Raw genomic sequence first — 27,362 nt, 5'->3', positions numbered from 1 at the left:
TTCCATCCAACGTGGTGCCAAACTCGTCGTTCAGTTAGACTCAAACATCAATTCATATATAGCTGTATACATGTTCCTCATGACATAACCATCAATCATGTGTTTTATGACATGGCTAGCATCGTCAGATACATTCATCTGATTGCCCACAACAGCGGAAGTTGCATTGCATGTCCAAAACATCAAACCCAATAGTATGGCTGATCATCTTACGAAGATCTAGGATCTTCAGGAGCAGCTACTCAATATTGATGAGATTATTTCTGAAAAGGAGCTGGTTTCTAAGACACTATCATCTTTGCCAGAAACCTACTTGAACTTCCACACATCGCTCACTCTATCTATGCGGGGAAACCCGGAACCAATCTTGTTTGAACAGTTGGTTGGCTTGTTACTAGAGGGGGAGCATAATTGGAAGAACAAATCTTCCAGCATGTGTGGTAGTGATGGGGCGTTTGTTGCCCAAGACAAAGGCAAGGGAAAAGCCAAACATAATGAAATACCACCACAAGGACTGCCGTATGGCCAGTGCATGAAATACCACCACAAGGACTATTGTACGGCTAGCGCATGAAAACAATACCAAAAGTTGCTGTATGGCCAGCGCAAGAGAGAAGAGAGAAAAACTACAGTTGGCCAGCGCGGAGAGAGAGAGAACTCCAAATAGGCTAAGGAGGAATGCGCATCATCAAAACAGTCCCAAGCCCTGCTTTAATTGAGTCAACTAGCTCAATAATAGATGTGCTTTCCCTTTTGGCCCTAAATAGTTGAACTTGCCCAAAAATATCAACTTTATGCTTTTCTTGGCTTGTACTCCAAGTTTTAGCCCAAAATATCAACTTTTGTGCTTTTCCCAAGCTTGCTGGCCAAGTTTCAAGTAGATGCCCAAAATAATAATATGTCTAGCCCGTTTTTAATGATATGTAAATACACCGACTTATAAACATTATAAGATGAATAAAATCCCATGCTACTCATGCTGTAAGGCCATCGTTCAAGCCAAACTTTGCCGATAGATGCTTCAGCTTCGTTCTGTGGAAAATCCCCGTTCACACCTTGACTTTGCTCAGTGTGTGAAACATTGGTCAGGACTGGTGAAGGGACCAAATGGTGAGACATCCCGTCCGTCTTATAAAGCAGTTGTCCGCAATTGTATAAGCCTAATATTGCTAAAATATCCTTCAAGAATAGAAGATACACTGCCAATCCATAATATTTCATAATCCAAGCATTTAAAGCGACAAGTCCAGATCCACGATCCAAAGTCAGATACGAGCACAAGAGCAACTGTATCAAGAAAAAAACTGCATCTATATCCTCAATCAACAACTCTGATAATAACCAAAAACAAGCACAAGAGTCAACTTTGTCCCAAATATTCATAAATCCATAAGCCGGATAATAACTAGACACAGGCACAAGAGCCAATTAAGTCCCAAATATCCATAAATCCATAAATAGCTTTTAAGTACCAACAAAAGAAAAGTAAGGAAAATACATAGCCACAAAACAACTTGCCATGCCATTGGACTGCATAAGGGCACCACCCCTATGATCCATACGCATGCCCAAGCCAAACATGCTTCACGTGTCCATATGGTTCACCAGGGCAACAACCCTTCCATGAAACCATACATGCTCGCCAAGGTTTCTCCTTCCACGAGACTTCACTCACCAGGATCACCAACCCTTCCATGAGTCCAGATATTAACTCACTAGAGTCACCAACTCTTGCATGAGTTCACAGGGTCACTCACTAGGGTCACAAAACCTTCCATGAGTTCATGAAATACTCACTTGGACAGAGTTACCACTCTTCCATGATCCCATGAGTTCAGATCACCAATTGCTCTCACTAGATGGAGTCACCAACTCCTCTCATTGGACAGAGTCACCAACTCTTTCATGAGTTCAAATACTCACTCACTAGAGTCACCAACTCTTCCATGAGTGCAGTATAACATAAGATAACAATAAATCACAGGCATAGAGATCTTGGTTCTCCATAAATATGTTTGCGATAGATAGCTTTACAGGCATTTCGGCGGCCAAAAGAAATCCATAGAGAAATCCTCGATCCATAAGATATCCAATAAATCCATTGTAACCATAGTATATACTATACTCATAGTCTAGAATCAGCTAGTCCATGTTACTGATAAATAATTCATAGCTTTGTAACCGCACATGCGACATATTCTAGCGTCCCATACCACTAGAATACTCCCCAAATGAGATCCTTGTGTAGGCGACAATTCTAGCATCCCATGAGCCTCCAGTACACAAGACCAAAACCATAAACTATTCATCAAAACCATAGAGAAGCCTTTTCCAGAATCAGAATGGTTTTCAAAGAAAACACCTTTCAGAAAAATAGCTTTCTTAGCTTTTCTTTGGCAGGTTCATCATGAAGTCAAAAGAAATATCTCGTTAAACATACTCATAAGGTATCTTAAGATATGGCTCCATATAAGTTTCTGCAGGCTTGATTTATAATCCACAATAATCCATATGGAAAAAGTGTTGAACACGGACACATAAAACTGACTCCATACTCCGAGGATAAAATCTATGAATCCATAAATCCTTCAACCAAGCTGTCTACTGCTCATGCTCATGATTGCTTCCACAAGCCCAATAGCATAACTGTTGGTCAGTGTAGTCCCCACTTCTGATCTTTACTCTTTCTCATTGTCTAAACTGACCAACTGAGAGAAACAATCAACCCCAATGTGCTATACAGCTAGTGTACCGTGAAGAAACTCCATAAGATAGCTGCTATGTATGGCCGGGACTCAGAAGAGAGATATAACAACTGCCTGTTGTACAGCCAGCACATGAATTGGCCAAGTTTCAAGTAGGCGCCTCCTTTTGTCCACTTGTAGACGCCCAAAATAATAATATGTCCAGCCTGTCTTTAATGATATGTGAAAACACCAACTTATAAACATTATAAGTCACTTTGATGAATAAAATCCTATGCTACTCATGCTGTGGGGCCATCTTTCAGGCCAAACTTTGCCGATAGATGCTTCAGCTTTCTTCTATGGAAAATCCCCGTCCACACCTTGGCTCTACTCAATGTGTTAAGCACTGGTCAAGACTGGTGAAGGGACCAAATGGTGACAACCACCTTGTTCTACTATTGTGTTTTGGTACTAACCTTGCCTACAAAAGTATTATTTTGAGTTCTAACTAGCACAAAGACTCAAAACATCTGACAATTGAATGAACTAGGAAGTATGACAAACATTAAAGTGGAAACACCTAAACATATACAATGAATACTTGACATTCGAAGCACCTTAGCAGAATTACAGATAGACATATGTTGTGGTTCAAGCCAATCAATTAAAAAAGCTGCATGATTGCTTGTACAAGGGGACAGAATTTAGTGGGAAAAACTACCCCTTTGAAGCATGCTCGGGTTTAATGATTTCTTTACACACTGATGGCAACAAGTAAGAATATACTGACCGAGCAGCCCAAGGGTTTGGGGCAATCCTCAAAGAACATGAGTGTCTTCGTTAACTTTTTGCCACCTTGACCTGCACTTCCATGCTCCTCAACATATTTTTCTACATGAAAGAGCTCACAATGCCCAACTTTGGCAGACTTTGAAAAGGTCGAATGCTCAACATCGGAAATAATAGTTGCACCCGTACATCTGGCTATTCGCTCCAACAAAGGCCTCTTAACATTCAAGACCAGAGAAATTTCCTTTGCTAAAAGGCGTTCCTGTGCTTGACGTGAAACAGCTTTTTCAACCAGTAACACATTCGGATGATGTGCCTCTATTCTTGATAAAGCCATGCTTATATGATCTGTTTCCTGCAGGAAAACATGCAGCAAACATAACATTTGTTACTACTGTAAATGTCACAACATGCCAGATAAAATCAGGCTAAAAAAGAAATGTGAAACATAAGATCATAGTTGGTGCTAAGCTAACAAATTTCGAGCACTTGAAACATAAACTCCCACTTGATACTATATTTCTAACATCACTGCACCATTTCTTCTTGGAATGAAAACAATTTCAATCAATTAACCCCATATGGATTAAAACAAGGAAGAAAACCATATAACTCGTCATTTGACCTACCTCTACCAACCACAATGGGGGTTTGCCTTCCTACAAATAAATCCACTACAGCACACAAGGATTCCCAATACAGACCTGAAAACTATTTTCCAACCATCACTTCATCTAAGGAGTTAGAGAGGTCCATTAACAGAGTAATTGTATTTTCTTGATAGACCTCACCAGACTTATTCATTTAAAATGTTAGAAACAGCAGTTCTACATACAGTTATGCGACTTTCCTCAAACACTGTGCAGGCTGACTGTAGAATTTACACAAAGCATACATCTGTCCATCTGCCCTCTCTCAACCTCTCTCTCTCTCTCTCTCACCCAATGTGTGGTAGATCGGTTAGCTCATGGAGTTGTTATTCAACACGTCTTGTGTTCGAATCTCACTCCTGTCGGATAGATCTTCTTAGGTCTCTTGGGATTGTTCCTACGACATTAAAACAACATTCTCTCTCTCTCTCTCTCTCACCCGCCCTCTTTGGACTGTACATGGATGTGGTCTCCGATTATGTAGACAGATTGGGAGTCCCAGGGGCATGCTTGGCACGAGTGTTGATACCCATCTTCTTATATGCAGATGATATTGTTCTAATCTCAGACTCTTTGGAGGGATTACAGAGACATTTGGATGCATTACAATCATTCTGTGCAGATAGAGATCTGACAGTGAACCTTGGGAAAACCAAGGTTATGGTGTTTAACACCACATAGGCATGGGTGACAAGATTAGAGTATCAGTTCACTTTCCGAGGGGAGCCGGTTGAGTACGTCAAGTCATATGTCTATTTGGGAGTTACTTTCACAAGACCGTGTTTCTCCCTAAAGGAGGCCGCAGCCTTGGGGATACTTGAGAGGCAGTGTGCACACATACAGTTTCAGAAGCCACGCACCAAATTGTGGCTATTTGATAAACTTGTCACACCGACCCTCTTGTACGGAGCTCCAATTTGCGGGCCCAACATACATCACAGATCTCAGAGAGGGACAGATGAGGGATGGAGGCATATGGAGAGACCATTGATTATGATGATTGCCCGCATGATTCGAAGCAAATCATCGGTACCACATGAGATTGTTCGGGCTTAGTTGGGTGTAGCACCAATATTGACCGAGGCCCTATTCCAGGCAGTTACCTTTTTACAGCGACAGCTCCCTCAGCAAAGGTACTCCCGATTGGCATTGACCTCATCCATACAATTGGCAGACGATGGAGATACTCATTGCTGGTATGCTCATATGAGATCATGGTTTGACCTACATGGTTTGCGGATAGAGGCACTCCCACCCTTTCAGTACAGCTTGGATTGTCCATTTTTGGATCTCACCCGCTTAGAGTAGAACTGCGTGATTAGGATAGATATCGTCAGAGTGGACACAGAGAGGAGGACTAGTCCCCTTGAGCCCTTAGGCACAAAAATGGCTCATTACAAGAGCCATTTTCTGCACCTCTCACCAAATGGTTTTATCACCCGCCCGGCGTACATGGATGTACACCTATCACATGGGATACGTTGTGCCATTGGACAGATCTGGACTTCATCACACCAGCTGCAAATTGAGACAGGGCGATATGTGCCTTAGATCTCGGATGACCGCATTTGTCAGCTATGCTACCAGGAGGCAGAGACAGAGGAGCACTACATTTGCCGATGTACAGTTTGTTATGAGATCCGAGGGAGATATCACTGCCTCTTCCGAGAGGGTTTTGGGCTGTTACGTAGGGTCATGGAGTTTGAGGATCAGAGATGCATGGGATTGTTCCTACTTGAGCTTAGGAGACACAAAGAGAACCTCTTGGCACACAGGATACCGAGTCATGATGCACCTAGACAGAGAATCCTGACAGATTTCTTCAGCACCGGCAACCCAGCCCACACACCTCCTAATACCTCCTCCATCGGGCCATCAGGACACCAACCACGCACCCAGGGAGTCACCATTGATAGAGCAGTCGTCTTATGTCGTGCTCGTCGGCCACGCCCACCAGGATCCCGACCACGGCATCCTCACCATCGCCAGATCAGAGCCATTATTGCTTGATATCGGAGGTGCCTACCTCACTTCGACGACCTCTCCATTCTAGCCAGCCCCATGGCAGAGATATTTGATTTGAGAGAGGGAAGCACTTCAACTGATCAGCATACATGGAGCTACTTGATATGCATTTTCTAGTATTTTCTACTCAGTATCATCTAGGAGTCTTATGCATTTTCTAGTATTTTCTACTCAGTATCATCTAGGAGTCTTACTTACAGTTCTTATAACTGTAAGATAGTCAATTTATTGTACTTTTCAGTTTCATTTAGTTGTTCTCTTTGATGAGACACCAACTTCAGATGTACTCTCAGTTTTGGTCTCATAGGCCATCACGGCCTCTTAGAGACGTTAATATATCATTTCATTTCTCTCTCTCTCTCTTATACTCGCACCCGGAGATCATGCTCCGAGGTATTTTTGCCTCGCCATCGCCTATGTATCACATATTACACCCCCATTATGGTACTGGTTGGAGCTAGACAGATGTGCATTGCATTCTTGTATACCCTGCGCATATAGGTTGCATACTGAGCCTCTAGCACTAGTGCTCCATCCATCACACCCCCCCACTAGCTCAGTACTTTCATAGTTTATTTCATGTTCATTTTGTCCTTTTTTTTCTGGACATCCAGAAGACATTGACAGCTGTACATTGATTTGTCTCATAGGTTGAGTTTGGCCTCTAGTAGACGTTAATACTGTCACCAATTGGTCGACCATTTGGTCCATTCCTAGTTTTTGCGTCTCGTTCACTTGAGGCCAGGCCGGTGTCTCATGTGAAGAGGCCAGTATTTTGCTGACATGGACGGGAGCCAGACTGGTGCCACCCGTGTGTTAGCAGGATGGTGTCGTATGGACGGGAGCCAGACCAGTGCCACCCGTGTATGACCTGGACTGTGTTCGATCCATGGGACTGTCACGCCATGGAAGAGCCAGTATTCGTGCCGTGTTTTACCTATGGGACTGTCACACCTTAGGGAAACTCGTGCCTGGAACTGTGTCTTACCTATGGGACTGTCACTCCATAGGAAGACCAGGTTTTTATGTTTTTATGTCGTGCCAGTTTTGTGCCGACAGATATTTTGTACTTGTTCCATGAACGGGAGATATGTCCATGTTACTATTTGCACATGCACACATATTTTGCATGTTCGAAACTGTTTTCGCATGACATGTATTTGTGTGTTTGCCTGCCTGACGTGTTACTTACTGAGCGGGGACGCCTGCCAGTGAGTCGTGAAGTTTGCTCTGTATTCTGACAAGTTTCAGTGCATGTGAACAGGTGGTAAGTATATGGTACATGTTGTTTTAATGTTTTATATTCTAACCCCTTTGTTTTATAAGGTTAGGGGTTCACACTTATTTAAAAGTGGACACCCCCTTTGGGCACCCACTTAGGGGCCAAGGTGGGGAGCCTCACTTTTAAGTGAGTGGGGGTGGGCATGGTCACCAACCCCCACTAGTCCCCCTTCATGCAAACGTGGAGATCTCTAGTTGCAACTCCACCTTAATTTTATTAAAAGAAATCTCTCCCTTCAAGCGTAGAATGAATCGCTTCTATCTGGCGATTTGTTCATCACCCCGATTCTCCTTCCACGTGAAGACCAAGAAACCGTCACCTACGCTTCTGCTCCTACAGCAACCAGGCGCATGCTTTTCTCCATCAAGCGTAAAAAAACCCATCGCTTCTCTTTGGCGTTGATTTCACCGGCGACTCTCCTCCTGTACTCTGGCGCATGTTTTCCCCAAGGCGGCTGCTGAATTTGCTGTGCTTAGGCGGCTACTGGTTGCAGCCGGCTGCCACCACCTGAAGGCTACCTGCCTCTGTGCTCCAACAGGCAGTGCTGCCCCTTTCCCAACTCTCCTCCATGCAGTCGCCAAAACACTAAACTCTGCTGGTAGCTGTGTGTTCCCTCTGCTCCCAGGCGGCTGCTCCAACAGGCTGCGCTGCCCCCTTCACAAGGTACTGCTGTGGCTGCTCTTAGACGTGGGCCACCTTCACAAGGCGACTACATCCCCTCCTTCCTACGCAGCCCCTCAAAGCAACTGGCTGTGTGTCCAGCACTTACAGGCTGCGTGTGCATCATCAACAAGTGGTCTCTTGCTTCTAGGACATTGTCCACCACCAGTAAGTTGTGCTCCTTCTCTCACAGCAGGCGGTGGTGGTCTTTTGCGGTGACTCTTGTCTTGGTGGTTTACCACAAGGCAATTGTTTCGGCAACAAGGGTGGCTTCAGCATACCACAAGTTTTGGTCCTCTATCAACCATCTACAAGTAAGTGATTTTCAGATTTGAGTAAAGTATTATATGTTTAATCTGATAAAAGATTCATCCCGCTCGGCCAACACCCGTTCGGTGCCGGGTTGTCCAAGCTATTTTGGCGAACCTCGGTCCAAAGGTGCTGAGATCGGGAGAGCCAGGCGTTAGTACGAGAGCGCCTGTTTGTGCGTGGTCTCGGAACACCAGTGAGGCGCTCTCCGCGGAGTCCAGTGAAAGCACAGGACCGTAGTGATTGGACCACACTAGTGGTCGTTCTGCTTCGAGTTTTCTTCATCGAAATCCGAGCCTATTTGTTTGTACTGTTTTCATATGTACATGGACATTATCTGGTTCTCAGAACCCATGGAGCATTGTATTCATTAAATACTCCCAATAAATATATCATATATTGAGGGGGGGGTCGGCCCGTTCCGGCCCCAGTGCTGGTGTCCATCTTTCCATTTCTGTTCATTTAAATTTCAAGTTGTTTTAAGTTGTCCATTTCAAATTTGTGGTTTTAAAGTTGTGCTATTAAGCGTGTGGATGTCCAACGGAGTCTTTCCCACTTGACGGGATTGGTTTCATTGGTATCAGAGCACGGTTGTTTCCCTCTTCCTAGTGGGGAAACGAACCTGTGTACTGGACATCCCGCTTTTAGCAAACTTTGAACACAATGGACAGCCAAGGCAACCCTTTGGAAGTACCAAATTCGAGGGGTCCATCTAGTGCTTCTCGTGGGTCTGATGCCCTGCGTGGTAGGCACAAGCCCCTTGAAAGGGTTATGGATAGTGAATCCAAGGGTCAACTGTCTCCAGGAAAGACAGTTATGCTTGAACAAGAGCCTGATGCTATGAGGGCTGAAATGGAACATATGAGAAAACTTTTGCAGGCTCAAGAGCAAGAATTAAAGTTTTTACATGAAGATCCACATCTGCAAAGTGCTATTGAAGCCAGGAAGGCTGATGCTATGGTTGATGTAACCTTTGAATCAATGGCTCGTGAAGTGGGCAAGAAACCAAGGGAGTTGGCACTTGCCTATCTCCTTCGCAAAGGTGATATCAAAGAGGGGGATGACGGAGAGCTAAAATTCAAAAATCCACCTCGTTTGAAGCATGGAGATCCTGCATCCCAAAGGCTGAAATCTTTTATGCAAAAGGAAGAGGTGACAGTCACCTCTCGACATGCATCCTCTCCCCAAGGCACTAAGCCTGATAGATATATGTATGCCAGTGCTCATGGAGGGCACGAAAGTCACATGCATGCAAGATATGTATCTCATGGTGACAGGTCTACTTCCAGAAAAATTTTGCCTTCCGAGTTGTCTCATGGAGAGACACTGCCATATGCAGGTAAGTCACATGCATCTGAGCTTCGAGTTCGTGGAGCACATGCCACCGTGCCCCATGAAGCTTCTATGATGGCCCATGGAGCCCATGCAGACAGGGCTACCCCGTTGGATAAGGGGAAAAGAAAAAGAGAGGACCATGAGCCTCATGCCAGGAAGCTCAAGGAGTTCAAAGCAGGTGATAAATCTGTCAAATTTGATGTCTTTCATGGTGAACATGATGCTTCTAAGGTGTTAGCGTTTGTGGCACAGTTCGACATTGCTTTTAGCGATGAGGACTTTACAGAAAAGTCGAAGGTGCGCCATGCTAGCATGTTTCTGAAAGGGACTGCTGCCCATTGGTGGATCACCGAAAAGATCACCAAGGATCCCATCTCTACTTGGAAGGAATTCAAAGATAGATTTTATGCTCAGTTCTTGCCACCCAACGCGGAGCAAACTCTCACTCAAAAGTGGGACAGGCTGGAACAAAAAGATAATGAGAGTGTGCAACAGTATGTTAACAAATTTTGGAAAGTGTTGCTGGAAGTGACTCCCTTTATGCTAATCACAGAGGATGAAAGAAAGAGGAAGTTTTGTTCTGGATTGCAACCTGCTTATAGATCGGGTATTGAATTGCACCCAAAACATACGTTGCAACAACTCACAGCTCCTGCCCTTGCTACAGAGCAATTGGTGCTCAAGATCAAGCAGGATCAAGGAGGTTCCAAGGCGAAGGACAAGGCTGCCCCAAATCAGCAAAAGGGTGGACAGCCACCTAAAAAGAACTTCCGGGAGCCTTACAAGGGTGGTAAAGCTGAAAATTACACATCTAAAGAACAGGGCCCAAGGAAGAACAAATTTGGATTAACTCCGGAGCAAAGAGAGCAATATGCTAAGGATGGAAAATGCTTTTCTTGTGGTAGCAAAGACCACATGTTCCGACAATGCCCAGATCGCAAACCAAAGCACGAGGACAAGCACACCAAAGCAAATGTTCATGCAGTTCCTGATGTGCAAGGTAATACAAGTCATGATGCAAAAGAGCGTATGGTTTGCAAGGCTTGGGGGCAAATCAAGGATCAGTCCGCACTCTTTATGTTTGATGACTGTGCAACTGACAATTTCATCTCTATGCAAATGGCAGCTGCATTGGGTATTGAGGTTGAAAACATGGGACCTCAGATTGAAGCCGAAGCTGCATTTATAGGTAAAGAGGTGCAGGTTACCCCTTTGATTGGGAAGTTGCGTATCCATATACAGGGCTATCTTGATAATGAGCATTTCTTATTTGCTCCACTGAATGGATGTGATGTATTGTTGGGCAAGCCGTGGCACCATAGGCTTGAGCCCCGCAAAGACTACAAGTCTAATATGATTTCTTTTATGCATAAAGGCCGCATGCATTTTATTGATGCTGGCAAAGAAGGGGATTCCATCCCAGTTGTATCACACATCCAAATTAATAAAGCAATGAAAAAGAGTCTTTCAGCGTACTTGGTTTTTGTGCGTGATAGTCTTGTGCCAAATCATCAAAATGTGGATGCTATGTCTAATGATAGGCTGAATTTTCTTAATGCATTCAACGACTGTTTTGCTGACTCGTTGCCAGGTGAATTACCTCCCCAAAGGCCCGAAGATCATCGTATAGATCTTGTGCCAGGTAGTTCTCCACCTAACAAACCCGCATACCGAGTGAGTGCTGCACAACAAGAAGAAATTATGAAGCAGGTCAACGAGCTTTTAGAGAAAGGTTTGGTTCAGCCCAGTTCCTCACCTTACTGCTCTCCTGTGCTTCTTGTTCAAAAGAAGGACGGATCATTCCGTATGTGTGTAGACTATAGAGCTTTGAACAAGCTTACCATCAAGAACAGATTTCCTATTCCACGTATTGATGATATCTTGGATAAGCTTGATGGCTCAGCTTGCTTTAGCAGACTTGATTTGAAGAGTGGTTATCACCAGATCCGAGTGGTGCCACAAGATGTCCATAAGACTGCATTCAGGACAGCTTTCGGATTATATGAATTCTTGGTAATGCCTTTTGGTCTCACCAATGCTCCTGCTACCTTTAATCGTATGATGGATAGGATATTCCGACCCCATCGCAAGTTTACAAGAGTCTTCTTTGATGATATCTTGGTTTTCTCCAAGAATGAGCAGGAACACAGAACTCATTTGGTCACAGTGTTCGAAGAGTTGCGAAAGCATAAACTTTTCGTCAATGCCAAGAAAAGTGAGTTTTTCCTTTCAGAGATTCATTATCTGGGACATATTGTATCCAAGGATGGAGTTACAATGGATCCTGCAAAGATCGAGACTATTCGGAATTGGCCCGAATTGCAAAACGTACATCAAGCACGTAGTTTTCTGGGATTATGTTCATACTACAGGCGTTTCATAAGGCATTTTGCTATGATTGCCACTCCTCTACATGATCTCACGAAGAAGAAAACTGCTTTCAAATGGACTTCAAAGGAACAGGATGCTTTCTTGCAGCTCAAGCATGCGATCATATGTGGTCTAGTATTGATTGTTCCTGACTTGCACAAGTCATTCGTGGTTGAATGTGATGCTTGTGGTGATTGCATAGGAGCTGTCCTAAATCAAGAAGGGCATGCAGTTGCATACGAGAGCCGTCGTTTGCATGATGCTGAGCTTCATATGGATATTTATGAGAAAGAGCTCTTGGCTGTAATTCACGCCTTAAAGATTTGGAAACATTATCTTCTTGGGGCTGAATTTGTAGTCAAGACAGATCATCAAAGCTTGAGATACTTTCTATCTCAAACCAAGCTTTCAGAGAAGCAAATGAGAATGGCAAATTTTCTTTCCATGTTTCATTTTCAGATTGTGCATACTCCAGGAAAGAAAAATGTAGTGGCCGATGCTCTATCTAGGAGGCCTTATGTTGCTGCAGTCTCAGTGGCCTCTCATGGAGATCTATCTGCTATGAGAGATTTGTATCATTTGGATGTTGATTTTTGCCATATATGGACTGATTTGATGGCTGGTCATTCACATGCCTCTTATGTTATCAACGAGGGTTATCTCATGAAGGATAATTGCCTATGTGTGGTGAAGGATTTGCGTCCAAAGGTTATGGACGAATGTCACGCTCCACCATATGCTGGTCATCGAGGTATTATGCCTACTACTCGCATGATTCAGAGGTACTTCTTTTGGCCAAACATGCGTAAAGACATTGAGGCTTATGTGCGTGCATGTATTTCTTGCCAAAAGGTGAAATTTGACAGGCAAAAGCCTCCAGGTTTGCTTCAGCCATTGCCTATTCCCTCGCAACCTTGGGAAAGTATCACGATGGATTTTATTATGGATTTGCCTAGATCCCAACATGGGAATGATGCTATTTGGACTATTGTGGACAGGTTTAGCAAGCAAGCTCATTTCTTGCCCGTCAAGAAAACCATTAAAGCTGATCATATGGTAAAGCTTTTTCTTGCTAACATTTTCAAGCATCATGGTATGCCTAAATCCATTGTTGGGGATAGAGATCCCAGGACTACAAGCCTATTTTGGAGGGCTTTGTTTGATAATATGGGTACTAAGCTTGAGTTTTCATCAGCTTATCATCCCCAAACGGATGGCCAAAGTGAAGCTGCAAATTCAGCTGTGTTGGATTTGTTGAAGTGTTATGTGGCAGATCAAAAGAGTGCATGGGAGAAGTATCTTCCACTTGTTGAGTTTGCCTACAATAATACGATCCATGCTTCCACAGGAAAGGATCCGTTTGAGATTATTTATGGCAGAGTGGTCTTGCCACCCATCCTTCATACTAAGGATGAGATTTTTGCAGCTGATGAATATGTTCGTGACTTGGATGTTGCCTTTGGTCAGGTGCGGACAGCCATTGCAAGATCTCAGGATAAGCATAAAATGGCTGCTGACAAGCATAGAAGGGACATGGAAGTCAAAGAAGGTGATTGGGTATTGCTGAAATTTGAGAAGGCTAGGCTTCGGAAGAGGCCAGGACGAGAAGGATCATATCCTAAGCTTTCTCCTCGTTATTATGGACCCTTCAAGGTGATTCAGAAGATCAATGAAGTGTCCTACAGGCTTGCTTTACCTAGTCATTGGAAGATTCACAATGCTTTTCATGTGAGTCTATTTCGGAAATATGTGGGGCCAGATCCTGATGAGCCTGTCACAGAAGATCCGCCAGAAATTGAAGAGCTTGAGGAGATCCTCCAGCCAGAACAGATTGTTTTTCACAAGGAGAGAAAGCTACCTGCAGGAAAGCTTTCCAGGAGATACCTTGTGAAGTTTAAGAATTATTTGCCTATTGATGCCAAATGGGTAAATGAAGATTATTTTGCAGATTATCCGCAATTGTTGCAGGCATATCTTGAGGCTTTTAAGTTGAGGTCAACTATTTAGAAGCCCGGGGGGATGTCACCAATTGGCCGACCATTTGGTCCATTCCTAGTTTTTGCGTCTCGTTCACTTGAGGCCAGGCCGGTGTCTCATGTGAAGAGGCCAGTATTTTGCTGACATGGACGGGAGCCAGACTGGTGCCACCCGTGTGTTAGCAGGATGGTGTCGTATGGACGGGAGCCAGACCAGTGCCACCCGTGTATGACCTGGACTGTGTTCGATCCATGGGACTGTCACGCCATGGAAGAGCCAGTATTCGTGCCGTGTTTTACCTATGGGACTGTCACACCTTAGGGAAACTCGTGCCTGGAACTGTGTCTTACCTATGGGACTGTCACTCCATAGGAAGACCAGGTTTTTATGTTTTTATGTCGTGCCAGTTTTGTGCCGACAGATATTTTGTACTTGTTCCATGAACGGGAGATATGTCCATGTTACTATTTGCACATGCACACATATTTTGCATGTTTGAAACTGTTTTCGCATGACATGTATTTGTGTGTTTGCCTGCCTGACGTGTTACTTACTGAGCGGGGACGCCTGCCAGTGAGTCGTGAAGTCTGCTCTGTATTCTGACAAGTTTCAGTGCATGTGAACAGGTGGTAAGTATATGGTACATGTTGTTTTAATGTTTTATATTCTAACCCCTTTGTTTTATAAGGTTAGGGGTTCACACTTATTTAAAAGTGGGCACCCCCTTTGGGCACCCACTTAGGGGCCAAGGTGGGGAGCCTCACTTTTAAGTGAGTGTGGGGGTGGGCATGGTCACCAACCCCCACTAGTCCCCCTTCATGCAAACGTGGAGATCTCTAGTTGCAACTCCACCTTAATTTTATTAAAAGAAATCTCTCCCTTCAAGCGTAGAATGAATCGCTTCTATCTGGCGATTTGTTCATCACCCCGATTCTCCTTCCACGTGAAGACCAAGAAAGCGTCACCTACGCTTCTGCTCCTACAGCAACCAGGCGCATGCTTTTCTCCATCAAGCGTAAAAAAACCCATCGCTTCTCTTTGGCGTTGATTTCACCGGCGACTCTCCTCCTGTACTCTGGCGCATGTTTTCCCCAAGGCGGCTGCTGAATTTGCTGTGCTTAGGCGGCTACTGGTTGCAGCCGGCTGCCACCACCTGAAGGCTACCTGCCTCTGTGCTCCAACAGGCAGCGCTGCCCCTTCCCAACTCTCCTCCATGCAGTCGCCAAAACACTAAACTCTGCTGGTAGCTGTGTGTTCCCTCTGCTCCCAGGCGGCTGCTCCAACAGGCTGCGCTGCCCCCTTCACAAGGTACTGCTGTGGCTGCTCTTAGACGTGGGCCACCTTCACAAGGCGACTACATCCCCTCCTTCCTACGCAGCCCCTCAAAGCAACTGGCTGTGTGTCCAGCACTTACAGGCTGCGTGTGCATCATCAACAAGTGGTCTCTTGCTTCTAGGACATTGTCCACCACCAGTAAGTTGTGCTCCTTCTCTCACAGCAGGCGGTGGTGGTCTTTTGCGGTGACTCTTGTCTTGGTGGTTTACCACAAGGCAATTGTTTCGGCAACAAGGGTGGCTTCAGCATACCACAAGTTTTGGTCCTCTATCAACCATCTACAAGTAAGTGATTTTCAGATTTGAGTAAAGTATTATATGTTTAATCTGATAAAAGATTCATCCCGCTCGGCCAACACCCGTTCGGTGCCGGGTTGTCCAAGCTATTTTGGCGAACCTCGGTCCAAAGGTGCTGAGATCGGGAGAGCCAGGCGTTAGTACGAGAGCGCCTGTTTGTGCGTGGTCTCGGAACACCAGTGAGGCGCTCTCCGCGGAGTCCAGTGAAAGCACAGGACCGTAGTGATTGGACCACACTAGTGGTCGTTCTGCTTCGAGTTTTCTTCATCGAAATCCGAGCCTATTTGTTTGGTACTGTTTTCATATGTACATGGACATTATCTGGTTCTCAGAACCCATGGAGCATTGTATTCATTAAATACTCCCAATAAATATATCATATATTGAGGGGGGGGTCGGCCCGTTCCGGCCCCAGTGCTGGTGTCCATCTTTCCATTTCTGTTCATTTAAATTTCAAGTTGTTTTAAGTTGTCCATTTCAAATTTGTGGTTTTAAAGTTGTGCTATTAAGCGTGTGGATGTCCAACGGAGTCTTTCCCACTTGACGGGATCGGTTTCAAATACAGCTCTCTCTCTCTCTCTCTCTCTCTCTCTCTCTCTCCATGATGAGCTTCCATGGACAGTTTTGTTATCACCCTAGTGAGAGAGATATGTTTATGTTTTGTTCTGTTTTATTTTCCATTCCATGATGAGACATGCCATGGACATTATTGTATCGCTTTGGCCTCATAGGCCCATTGGGTCTCTACCACTGACCATGTATTCACTTTGAGATGTATGATTGATCAGGCCAGAGTGAGGAAGAGAAAGCTCTATTGTTGCTTTGTGGATTTCCGCAAGGCATTTGACACAGTATCACGAGAGAGGCTCTTTCAGCGCCTGCAGTCTCTTGGCATACCAGCAGATATGACATGGGACATCTATGCATTATATGAGCAGGTTTTTGGGCGAGCCAGATGTCCAGGAGGTATGTCCGAGACTATTGCTAGCACCATTGGTGTGAAGCAAGGATGCCCACTTTTCCCCACGCTATTTGGGTTATACATTGATGAGGTGGCTGACTTCATTACACGGGGAGGCGGAGATGGAGTTGATTTAGCAGGTACCTCAGTACATATTATGCTCTATGCTGATGATATTGTATTAGTGTCTGAGTCCCCAGGTGGTCTACAGCAGCATCTACATGCACTCGATGATTTCTGCACACAGAGGGGTCTTACTGTGAACCTTGGGAAAACCAAGGTTATGGTCTTTCATACATCGAGACAGGGCAGGAGTCAGCTGACATTCACTCTCGCAGGATGCCAGGTGGAGGTGGTGACATCATACGTGTACCTAGGGGTTACCTTCTCTGCAGCAGCCACACGCTTCACCATGGGTTCAACAGCCAGAGCTAGATTGACACGGGGATATGCAGCATTGGCTATGCTAGAGAGACAGTGCCACCAGGCGCATTTTCAGGAGCCCCGGACGAAGGGGTGGCTATTTGACACATTAGTCACACCGGCATTGATGTATGGAGCAGCAGTATGGGCGCCAAGCCTTGCTACCCATTGGTGGACACAGATAGAGAGACCACAGGCCCTCATGATGGCACGCATGATACGCAGCAAACCGTCAGTACCTCATGACATTATCCGAGCAGAGTTTGCTGCGCCTCCTATGATGGTAGAGGCCATATTTCAGACTATATGCTTGCTAGACAGGACAGATTATCATACAGAGCTTTTGAGGCATCTAGACAGTTGGCTGAGGCAGGAGACAGAGGATCATGGTATGCACACGTCACACATTGGTTCTCATAGCATGGCCTAGACATGGATCATCTACCACCATTCCAGTATGACAGGGATGCACCACATATCCGTCTCTCTCATAGTGAGAGGAACAGAGTATTGAGACAGGATCTATGGCAGCTCTATACACGAGAGACATGGAGCTCCAAAGGGGGGGCGACAGACACAGATTACTACATTTTTTCAGAGATCCATCCCCCTCCCAGCCCCTACACGGCAGGGAATTACTCTCCAGAGAGCAGAGACACTTAGAGCCCGCAGGAGACAGAGGACACGTGGCTTTCGGACACCACGCCTATACCAGAGAGAGATGACAGAGATCAGAGCTCAGTTTCACAGAGAGGGTGCGGAGCGACTGGCTCGCTTCAGAGCACACCCAGGCATGTTCTTCAGGGAGCTGTGGACACCCCCTTCACTGATGTATACCATTTTATACCCCCAGTATGGTACACGATGGAGCTAGCTAGGTTGCATATCATGATTGTATACTCCATGCATATAGCTTTGCATTCTCCTAGTAGTAGAGCTCCATCCCCTGCACACCCAGATTCAGCTTTTTTATTCAGTACTTTTTCATTTTGTTGGGATGACAGAGGATACCCCATATAGGTACTCCGATTTGTCTCATAGGCCGAGTTCGGTCTTTTGGAAGACGTTAATAAAATCTCTCTCTCTCTCTCTCTCTCTCTCTCTCTCTCTCTCTCTCTCTCTCTCTCTCTCTCTCTCTCTCTCTCTCTCTCTCTCTCTCTCTCTCTCTCTCTCTCTCTCTCTCTCTCTGCCGTTTGCTTCTCACCCGCTATTCTGTTCGCCTCGCTGCCCTGCTTGCGCTATGCTGGCCCGTCTCCCTGTCCGCCCGCTCGCTAGTCCCTCTGCCTCCGTTTGCTTCTCACCCACCATTCTGTTTACCTCGCTGCCCTGCTCGCGCTATGCTGGCCAGTCTCCCTGTCCACCCGCCCGCTAGTCCCACCACCGTCCTTTTCCCACCCACCCTTCCTCAGGCCCCCAAGACAGCATCCCCTCCCCCACTCATTGTACTTATTGCACACCCAGATTCAGCTTTTTAGTTCAGTACTTTTTCATTTTGTTGGGATGACAGAGGATACCCCACACAGGTACACTGATTTGTCTAATAGGCCGAGTTCGGTCTTTTGGAAGAATCTTTCTTTCTCTCTCTCTCTCTCCTCCCTGCCTCTGTGGGAAGCGCTGCAGAGTAATCTTGAGGAATGGCTCCGAGTCTCCAAGAGAAGCTCGAGGCCCTCGAGACGGCAATGAAGGCACTAATCAAGGAGAACAAGAAGACATCCGATTCCAACCTCAATGAGGTGGAGAACAAACTACACCGGCACATCATGGCCCTCGAAGCACGGGTCACGAACCTTGAACAAGAGAGCATGGCACTCAAGGAGGAGGTGAGTGCATTGAAAGTGGAACTGGTAGCCATCAAGAACTCCGAGAAGGAAGAAGGGGAGATCACTCTCACGGCCATCAAAGAAGAGATCTCCAAGGAGATCGCAAAGGACATGGAGGGAAAACTCGAAGCCAAGCAGTCAGGATGGGTTGAAGTGGTGAAGAAGAACATCCGTAAAGAAGTGAGGGAGGAGACTCAAAGGGAAGAACACCAAATCATTCACACCACCATTGAGAAGGAGAAGATGAGGCATGCCCGCCGCCTCAACATTCGAGTCACAAGTATAGCCGAGACACCCGACTCCACTCCCGAGAAAGATGGACAGCTTCTATGCATGAAACTCGGCTACAGGGAAGAGGACCCTCTCCCCTTCACCAAAGCATGGAGAGCCGGGAAAGACTCAACACGCAAGCGAGCCCTCATCCTACAGTTTGCAAGAGAGACGGAGAGGGTCACCTTCATGAGGAAGAGGGTGATTCTACGAGGATTACAGGGAGATCCCATCTATTTGGATGACGACCTTACAAGGATGCAGATAGAACACAGGAAAACATGCATGCCGAGAGTCCTACAAGCCCGGAAAGAGGGCAAGAGAGCATTCTATTGGGATGGCCGTGTCATCATCGATGGCAAGGCCACCGATTAGCGCCAGGCGGCCTATGGGACATCGGCTATGGAGGATCCAGATTCACAAATAAACATAGCAGTTTGGAACTGCAATGGAGCACTTTGGACACATCCTGGGAGGATGGAGGAGGTCATGGAGGGACGGGACATCATACTACGTACAGAGACGCACCAGAGCCCAGAGAGGGGGCTACCCAAAGTAGAGGGCTATCAGTGGGAGCGCAGATTTGGCCAATTCTTGCTAGAGACACAGCGCCACAGAGACATTGCTACGGAATCATACCACACGGAGAGGTGGGCGACAGCTCCAGCTCACTGATTTCTTCCAGCGATCTATCCCAGTGCCTACCCTGACACAGGAGGGGGTTACACTTTAGCGTATTGCGGACCTCCGAGCCAGACGGAGGCCGAGAGCACTAGGCTACTAGACTCCCAGACTACATTAGAGGGAGATCACAGAGATACGGGCTCAACATCAGCACCATATCTAGGAGCGGCTAGCTCACTTACACTCACACCCGGAGATCATGCTCCGAGGTATTTTTGCCTCGCCATCGCCTATGTATCACATATTACACCCCCATTATGGTACTGGTTGGAGCTAGACAGATCTGCATTGCATTCTTGTATATCCTCCGCATATAGGTTGCATACTGAGCCTAGCAGTAGTGCTCCATCCATCACACCCCCCCCACTAGCTCAGTACTTTTATAGTTTATTTCATGTTCATTTTGTCCTTTTTTTTTCTGGACATCTAGAAGACATAGACAGTTGTACATTGATTTGTCTCATAGGTCGAGTTTGGCCTCTAGTAGACGTTAATACAGCTCTCTCTCTCTCTCTCTCTCTCTCTCTCTCTCTCCCCCCCCCCACACACACACACAAACACACAAATCTCCTAATTGAAAACATGTGTACATGTTAATCTTGGATTATGACGTGTGGGCATGTTTATCTTGGATTAAGGTTTTAGGGAGCTGAAATCTGCTCAAAACAGGGTCAAAATATGGTCAAAGTTGTCCCAAGTAGTTAGGGCTTATTAAAATAGGCTCGATGGTGCATCGAGCAAGCCTGGAGGATACCTTGTGGTGTTCCAGCATGGTCGAAGCAAGGCCGTCCTGCATGTGGAGCCTTTTTGAAGTAAGGCTAATTGCCTATGAAGACTTTGGAGCCTTGACAGAGACATGGTTGTTTGTCATGTCTATGGAAGTATGAGTACCTTGTGACTGGTTGTCCCAAGCGCGTGAGTACTCTAGGGATTCATAGATGGTGGTCATCGGAATCCTCGGCTTATTTTGTGTACATGCTATTTTTGATGTATTTGGAAAATCTGGTGTGCACGGGTTGACGACTCTCCCGAGCACCTGCATCTTGTACAAGGACATTACTCTGGGTGGTGTCATGTGCACAGTGTGTATCTACCGTGTGCTATACGCATGCAAGACTAGTTTCGAGGCTTGGGGAAGCTTGGAACTAGGCAAGCTGATTGACGAGCTGAGTTAGGGAAATACTAACGGGCGGGCACCCAAGTATGGACGGGCGGGCGGCCAAGTGTGGACGCTCGATGATCGGCCAAGAGCTTATAAAAGGGTGGCCAAGGTTAGTTATTGTATTATAGAGAGTCTCGCGAGTTTGTGAGAGCTCTATGGTCTTGGAGCCTGGATCTAGTGCAGACGTGCACCTGCCTTACGCAGCCGAGGCCGACAGCAGTCTCGAGGCCCGCGAGGGCAACTTCGTGGCGGTATGGGACGTCGCGAGGAGGAGATTGGTCGGTACGTCATCCTAGTTAGCTCAGCTCGTGGCTCGGTGGGGACAGCCAAGACTGTGGGCTCGCCCACGGCTGTCATGGTTGGGAGGTGAGTCAGGCCTGCACCCCCTTGCTTGTTTGTTTGTTCGTTTGTTTGCACGATTTGAGTTCGAACCAAGATCGATCACGAGGGGATCCGTGGGGATTTGACAGTGGTATCAGAGCATACCTCGTGAACGAGCAAGTCGGTAGGTAGAGAAGAAGAGGTCGAAGAACGGTATGTGTTAAAAAAGCTTGCTGTTTTTTCTGTGCATACTGCAGTTTTCAGATTTTGTGTGTGTTTTTTCTTCATCTAAGACACCCATGTTGATGGGAGATGGTAGTGTAGTAAGGGTTGATTGCTTTGCAAAGAAAAGGAGTCGTGTTTGTGCAGTCGCATGAGAGAAAACAGAAAAAAGCAAAAAAAACGCAAGTTTGCTTTTCGTTTGCTTTTGATGAACGCATAAGCGAGAGAGAGAGCAAGAGAAGCATATTCGCTGGCGAGTGGGTTTGCTGGCCGAGATTTGTTGACGTGGCAGGCGGGCTGGTACGTTGCAGGCGGGCGGGTGCGTCACCAGGCGGACTAGACCTGTAGGCAGTCGGGCGGCCAAGCCTGCCAAGCTAGGCGGCTTGCACAGCCACCCCAGGCCAGCCAGGCTTGCGTAGCCAGGCGGCCAGGCCTGCGTAGCCAGGCAGCCAGGCCTACGCAGCCTAGCGCACCGGCCAGGCCAGACCAGGCCACGCACAGCAGCAGGCGCCCAGGCCATGCTTGCATGGGCTGTCTCGCAGGCGCAGGCGTAGGTTGGCGCAAGAAAGCACAGACGTCAGCAGTCAGCGATGGCAACCAGCCAGCCGTCGGGCGAATCCAGGGGAAAAGAAACAAAAAAACTAAGAAAGCTTACGTTTTTATTAGCTTTTGGTTTTTTTTGGAGTTTAAAATTTTTAAGTTTTAAAAGCACCTCCTCTAAGGTTTCCAAGGTGTTATATATATATATATATTCACAAAAGCTAAAGCAAAAGCTAAGCCTAGCTTTTGAAGATTTTTTGGCTTTTGGGAAACCTTTATAAACCCCCTGACGTGGGCTTCTTGCCACACATCTCTCAAGTTCTCAAGTTTTCAAGCTCTCAAGCTCTCAAGTTCGCTCGCACTTTTGTTATGCAAAGATCGAATTTTCTCTCCACGTACCCTCTTCACGATGTCGACCCAAGAATCAGAGTTGGAGCCCCTCGTGGAACGCGAAGGCTTGCCGGCTACGGAAGGTACCGATGCCGATCTTTTTGACGATTTTGTGTCAAAATCAGATTTCCAAGAGTTCAAAGTAGCTCTTGAAGCTTCTTCGACGGAACGTCACGCACAAATCGCAGCCCAGATGTAGGCTTTGCAGAACTCCATCGCTCTATTGACCACTACCCTCTCTACTTTCTCGGGTATGGATACCTTGGCTTCAGCTTTAGGTCCCAATATTACTCCGGAACCGTTCGGGGGCGAGCAAAAGCAGCGAACCAAGGAGATCGTGGACACTTGGCTACATAAGTGGCAAGTTCACTTTCAGTTTCATCCATATGATGACGGAAAGAAGATCCAATTAGCAGCAGGTTTTCTGTCCGGCAAAGCTTTGCTTTGGTGGAAGGAACTCAACCCTAAGCCGACGACTTGGGCACGATTTGAAGATATCTTCAAGAAAGAATTCCCCAAGAAAGAGGATGACTATGATGTTGTTGCCCGGTTTTCAGCTTTGACCATGACCTCGCAGCACCTCACTTATGAGGTCTACCTCCAGAAGTTTCGTGACTTGCAGATGAAAGCTACAAAGATAGATCCCACTACTCTTTTGGGGTTTTTCGTAGCTGGTTTACTAGACTCGTACCGATTTACAGGTTAAAAATAACAAATGTAAAACTTTGGACGAGGCCATTCATTCAGCTCGTATCTGTGATGATACGATGGTCTCTTCCAAATCGAAACCCGTTATCGAGCAGGGGAACAAGCATAAAAGAAAGTTCTCCGCATCTATGGCTAACACGACTGAAGGCAAGTCTTCGGACCAACCTCGAAGAATTCAAGTTCGACACCAGCGAAGAAGAAACGATTCCTTAGGGCTTTAAAGCTCAAGAAGGAAGGACGTTGTTTTATCTGCGAAGAAAAAGGACACATGCGTAATGAGTGCCCGAAACAAAAGGGTACCAAGTCAAACGCAGGACCCAAGCCAAAGGCAGCTAACCAGTTGTCTTTGACAGGTACGTCAATTACTGTACTTTCTCGCCCTAGTACTTGTTCTGATTGTCTATTCAATTCTAAGGTATTTGGCTTGCATGATCTTCTCCGAGTTTATGGAGAAGTGAATGGCCATAAAATTCACATTCTTTTAGACCCTGGCAGTTCGCATAACTTTGTTAACTACAAACTTGTGTAGAAATTGAGTCTTGATACGACACTCAGCGACCATACCTATGAGGTACGCCTACCTGCGGGAAGGCAAGTTTGGGATCGCAAGGTGGAGATGCTTCCAATCCAGATTCAGGACTACAAAGATACTCTGGAATGCTATGTTATGCATCTGGAAAATGTAGACTTGTTATTAGGGCTCGACATAAGCTCCACCCTTGAACAAGAGAGTGAAATGCTATAACTGTCAAGGGTTTGGGCATTGTAGCATGGATTGCCTAACTCCTTTTGGATCAAGGTTTTTAGGGCAGGAAAATTAGGGATCAAGATTCCAGACTCCAGCCCCTTCCGTCCATAGTAATCAGGGCTCTATCTGCCAAAATCAGGGAAATCCCAGAGGGAGGTAGACCCTCGATCTAACCTGCAGTTTCAATCCAAAGTAATGCAAGACCTCCACCTAAGAATAGGAGAAGTCAAAGAGACTTGTTTCCAAATCGGCCGTCCACTTCGAAGGCAGTAACGCTAGAAGTGATTGAAGAAGAAGAAGAAGATGAAAGAGATCATACTCCACCTGCGAGATGAGGACATCTCGCGTTTTTTAAGTGGGGTAGAATGTAAGATTCCTCCCCAGCGTCTCAGGATGTCCAGTATCCTCCCCTCTAGTCAAATCCCTCTTCAGAAATATAAAAGATGGTTTAAGACTCTTGACGTCCAGATAGATTAGTCTAGTCATATTTTTTCTTTTCAGCATAGGGACACCAAGTATAGTATTTTAGGTGATTGTATCCATCCCTCTCACGGACCTCTTGTAAATACAATTGACTTTGGAAATATAATGGATTCTTCTTTGTATACTGCTTTCCATTGTGTATTGATTCCACTTTCTTCTTTTCTCATCCCTACCATGGATGTAAATGAATTAAGTGTGTTTGAAAGCAAAGAATTACAGAAGATACTTGATTCATTTCAAGATGTATTTCCTAAGGAACTGCCATCGGGTTTACCACCTAAACGGGCAGTAGATCATCGTATTGACTTGATCCCTGGTGCTCATCCTATGAGTATTCCACCTTATAGGATGAGCCAAGCTGAGGAAGATGAGTTGGCTAAACAACTCGAAGATTATTTGAGGATGGGCCAGATTCGTCCAAGTAAATCACCTTGGGGTGCACCTGTGTTGCTTAGGAGAAAGAAGGACAATACTTAGAGAATGTGTATAGATTACAAGAGATTGAACAAGCTGACCATTAAGAACCGTTATCCTCTCCCTAGATCAGATGACCTGATTGACCGGTTAGTAGGAGCGAAATATTTCACGAAGATAGATTTACGTACTAGCTATCACCAGATACGTATTCATGAAAGGCATGTCGAAAGAACCGCCTTTCGGAGTAGGTATGGCCATTACGAGTTTCTCGTATTACCTTTTGGGTTAACCAATGCTCAAGCCACTTTCTAGCAAATGATGAACGATCTTTTTCGTGAACATTTGGGAAAATTTGTGGTGGTGTTCTTGGATGATATTTTGATTTATAGTCGTACTCTTGAGGATCATGTCACACACCTCACGATTGTCTTATCTATTTTGAGACAGAATCGACTATATCCTAAGTTAAGTAAATGTGAGTTCTTTATGACTGACATCATTTACTTGGGACACAAGATCACTAGAGATGGATTGAGCATTCACTATGACCGAGTTCAGAAGGTTTTGGACTGGCCTATACCACGAACAGTGAAATAACTTCGTTCTTTTCTCGGTTTTATTGTTTTTCTTCGAAAATCTGTACGAGAGTACTCTCAGCTCACACTACCGATGACCGACTTATTGAAAGGTCCTGGACGTAAGTCAAATCAGCCTATCACTTGGAATAACGATTTGGATATGGCCTTCAGACTTTTGAAAGATGAAGTCAAGGAAGCACCTATCTTAGCATTGCCTGATCCTAGTCGGCCTTCTGTTCTTGAAACTGATGCCAGTGACTATGTTATCGGGGCTGCTTTATTTCAAGATGGTAGACCGGTTGCTTTTGAAAGTAAAAAGCTAGACGACACTCAATCTCGTTGGCCAACCCTTGAGAAGGAGCTTTATGCTGTGATTCATGCTCTCAAGGTTTGGAGACATTATTTGTATGGCTCTAAGTTTGTGGTATTGACTGATCATCAGTCAATCAAGTATGTGTGTGATGCGGATGATTTGAGAGGAAGGAAAGCTCGTTGGGCAAAGTTAATGCAAGATTTTGATTTTGAGATCCGTTATCGGAAAGGGTCCATGAATAGTATTGCAGATGCGCTTAGTCAGATTAGAGAGGTGAATACTTTGTCGTTCACCGAGATTTTTACTGACTTATTTCAGTCATTGAGAGAGCTTTGCAGGACTGATAGTTATTTTGGTCCATTTTGGCAGAAGATCCAGGACGGGAGCTCATTGATTGACCAAGACTCGATGACTGAGCAGTCTACCATTCAGGCTGCAGGAGGCCAGTGGATGATTCGGAATGGTTTGCTATTCCGTAATGACAAAATTTGTGTACCATAGATCCCGGACATTAGGTCCAAGATTTTGAGGGAGTGTCAAGACGCCCCTTCTGCTGGACACCCTGGGGTACATAGGACGCTATCGCTAGTGAAACACACTTTTTATTGGCCGAAGATGAAAGGGTATGTAGAAGATTATGTTCTCAAGTGTCAGATTTGTAAGGCAAATAAAGCTGAACGCTTTAGACAGGCTGGGTTGTTGCATCCTTTGCAAATCCCAGGTAATAAATGGGAAAGTATTTCCATGGATTTTATTACCGGATTGCCAAGAACACATCAAGGCCACGATTCTATTTGGGTTGTGGTAGATCGCTTGACAAAAATGGCTAGATTTTTACCGACCCGGAAGAATATTACAACTACGCAATTAGCTCTGCAGTTTATCGAGCAATTGTTTAGACTGTACGGGTTACCGCAGGACATAGTCAGTGATAGGGACTCTAAGTTTACGAGTGATTTTTGGAAACTTGTTTTTGAGAAGTTGGAAACAACTTTGAATTTGAGTTCCTCTGATCATCCTCAATCTGATGGCCAGACTGAAAGAGTGAATCAGATTTTGGAGGATATGCTTCGAGCATATGTATCCAAAAGACAGAGTTCATGGGAGGATTATCTTCCTATATTAGAATTTGCATATATCAGTACTAAGTATATGAGTATAGGTTTTAGTCCTTTCATGCTTATGTATGGTTTTCAACCTAGATCACCTGTTACAGTAGGATTCTCAGGACTTCAGCATGATGCAGCACGTAATTTTTTGCAAGATATGCAGGAAATGTTACAAGTTGCAAAGGAATCTATTAGAAGTGGTCAAGACCGAGACAGGTTTTATTCTAATAGACATCGTTCACCTAGAGAGTTCTCTGAAGGAACGATGGTGTATTTGCGAGTTCCGAAAGATTCCGAGACTTTACGGACAGGTAGATCTCCGAAATTATCCCCTAGATACTGTGGACTATTTCGTATTACACGACGGATTGGTTCAGTTGCATATGAATTGGATTTGTCTTCTCATGTGAAAGTTCATTCTGTATTTCATGTCAGTAGACTTAAGGAAGTACTAGGTGGAGCAGATCAGTTAGTTACTCCTCAAGAAATTATAAATGT

General features: G+C 45.4%; 1 protein-coding gene across 5 annotated transcripts in view; it reads right to left on the bottom strand.

Moving 5' to 3' along the window:
• LOC147604725 (1-phosphatidylinositol-3-phosphate 5-kinase FAB1B-like) overlaps nt 1-27,362 on the bottom strand; it is an 80,207-nt gene that overhangs the window by 6,748 nt on the left and 46,097 nt on the right. For all 5 annotated transcript variants that reach the window (XR_015265302.1, XM_086794626.1, XM_086794627.1 and 2 more), the window contains one exon: nt 3,478-3,831. Coding sequence is in view for 4 of the 5 variants with exons in the window: in XM_086794626.1 (XP_086650752.1) it covers nt 3,478-3,831 (354 nt within the window). In the remaining variant the exon portion in view is untranslated. The remainder of the gene's footprint in view (nt 1-3,477; nt 3,832-27,362) is intronic.

The sequence above is a fragment of the Cibotium barometz genome, chromosome 61 (genome assembly GCF_041138505.1).
Source record: "Cibotium barometz isolate CiBa-2024 chromosome 61, ASM4113850v1, whole genome shotgun sequence".
Lineage (NCBI taxonomy): Eukaryota > Viridiplantae > Streptophyta > Polypodiopsida > Cyatheales > Cibotiaceae > Cibotium > Cibotium barometz.
Note: the sequence above shows the minus strand (reverse complement) of the source record. Positions and strands in the feature narration are given on the sequence as shown.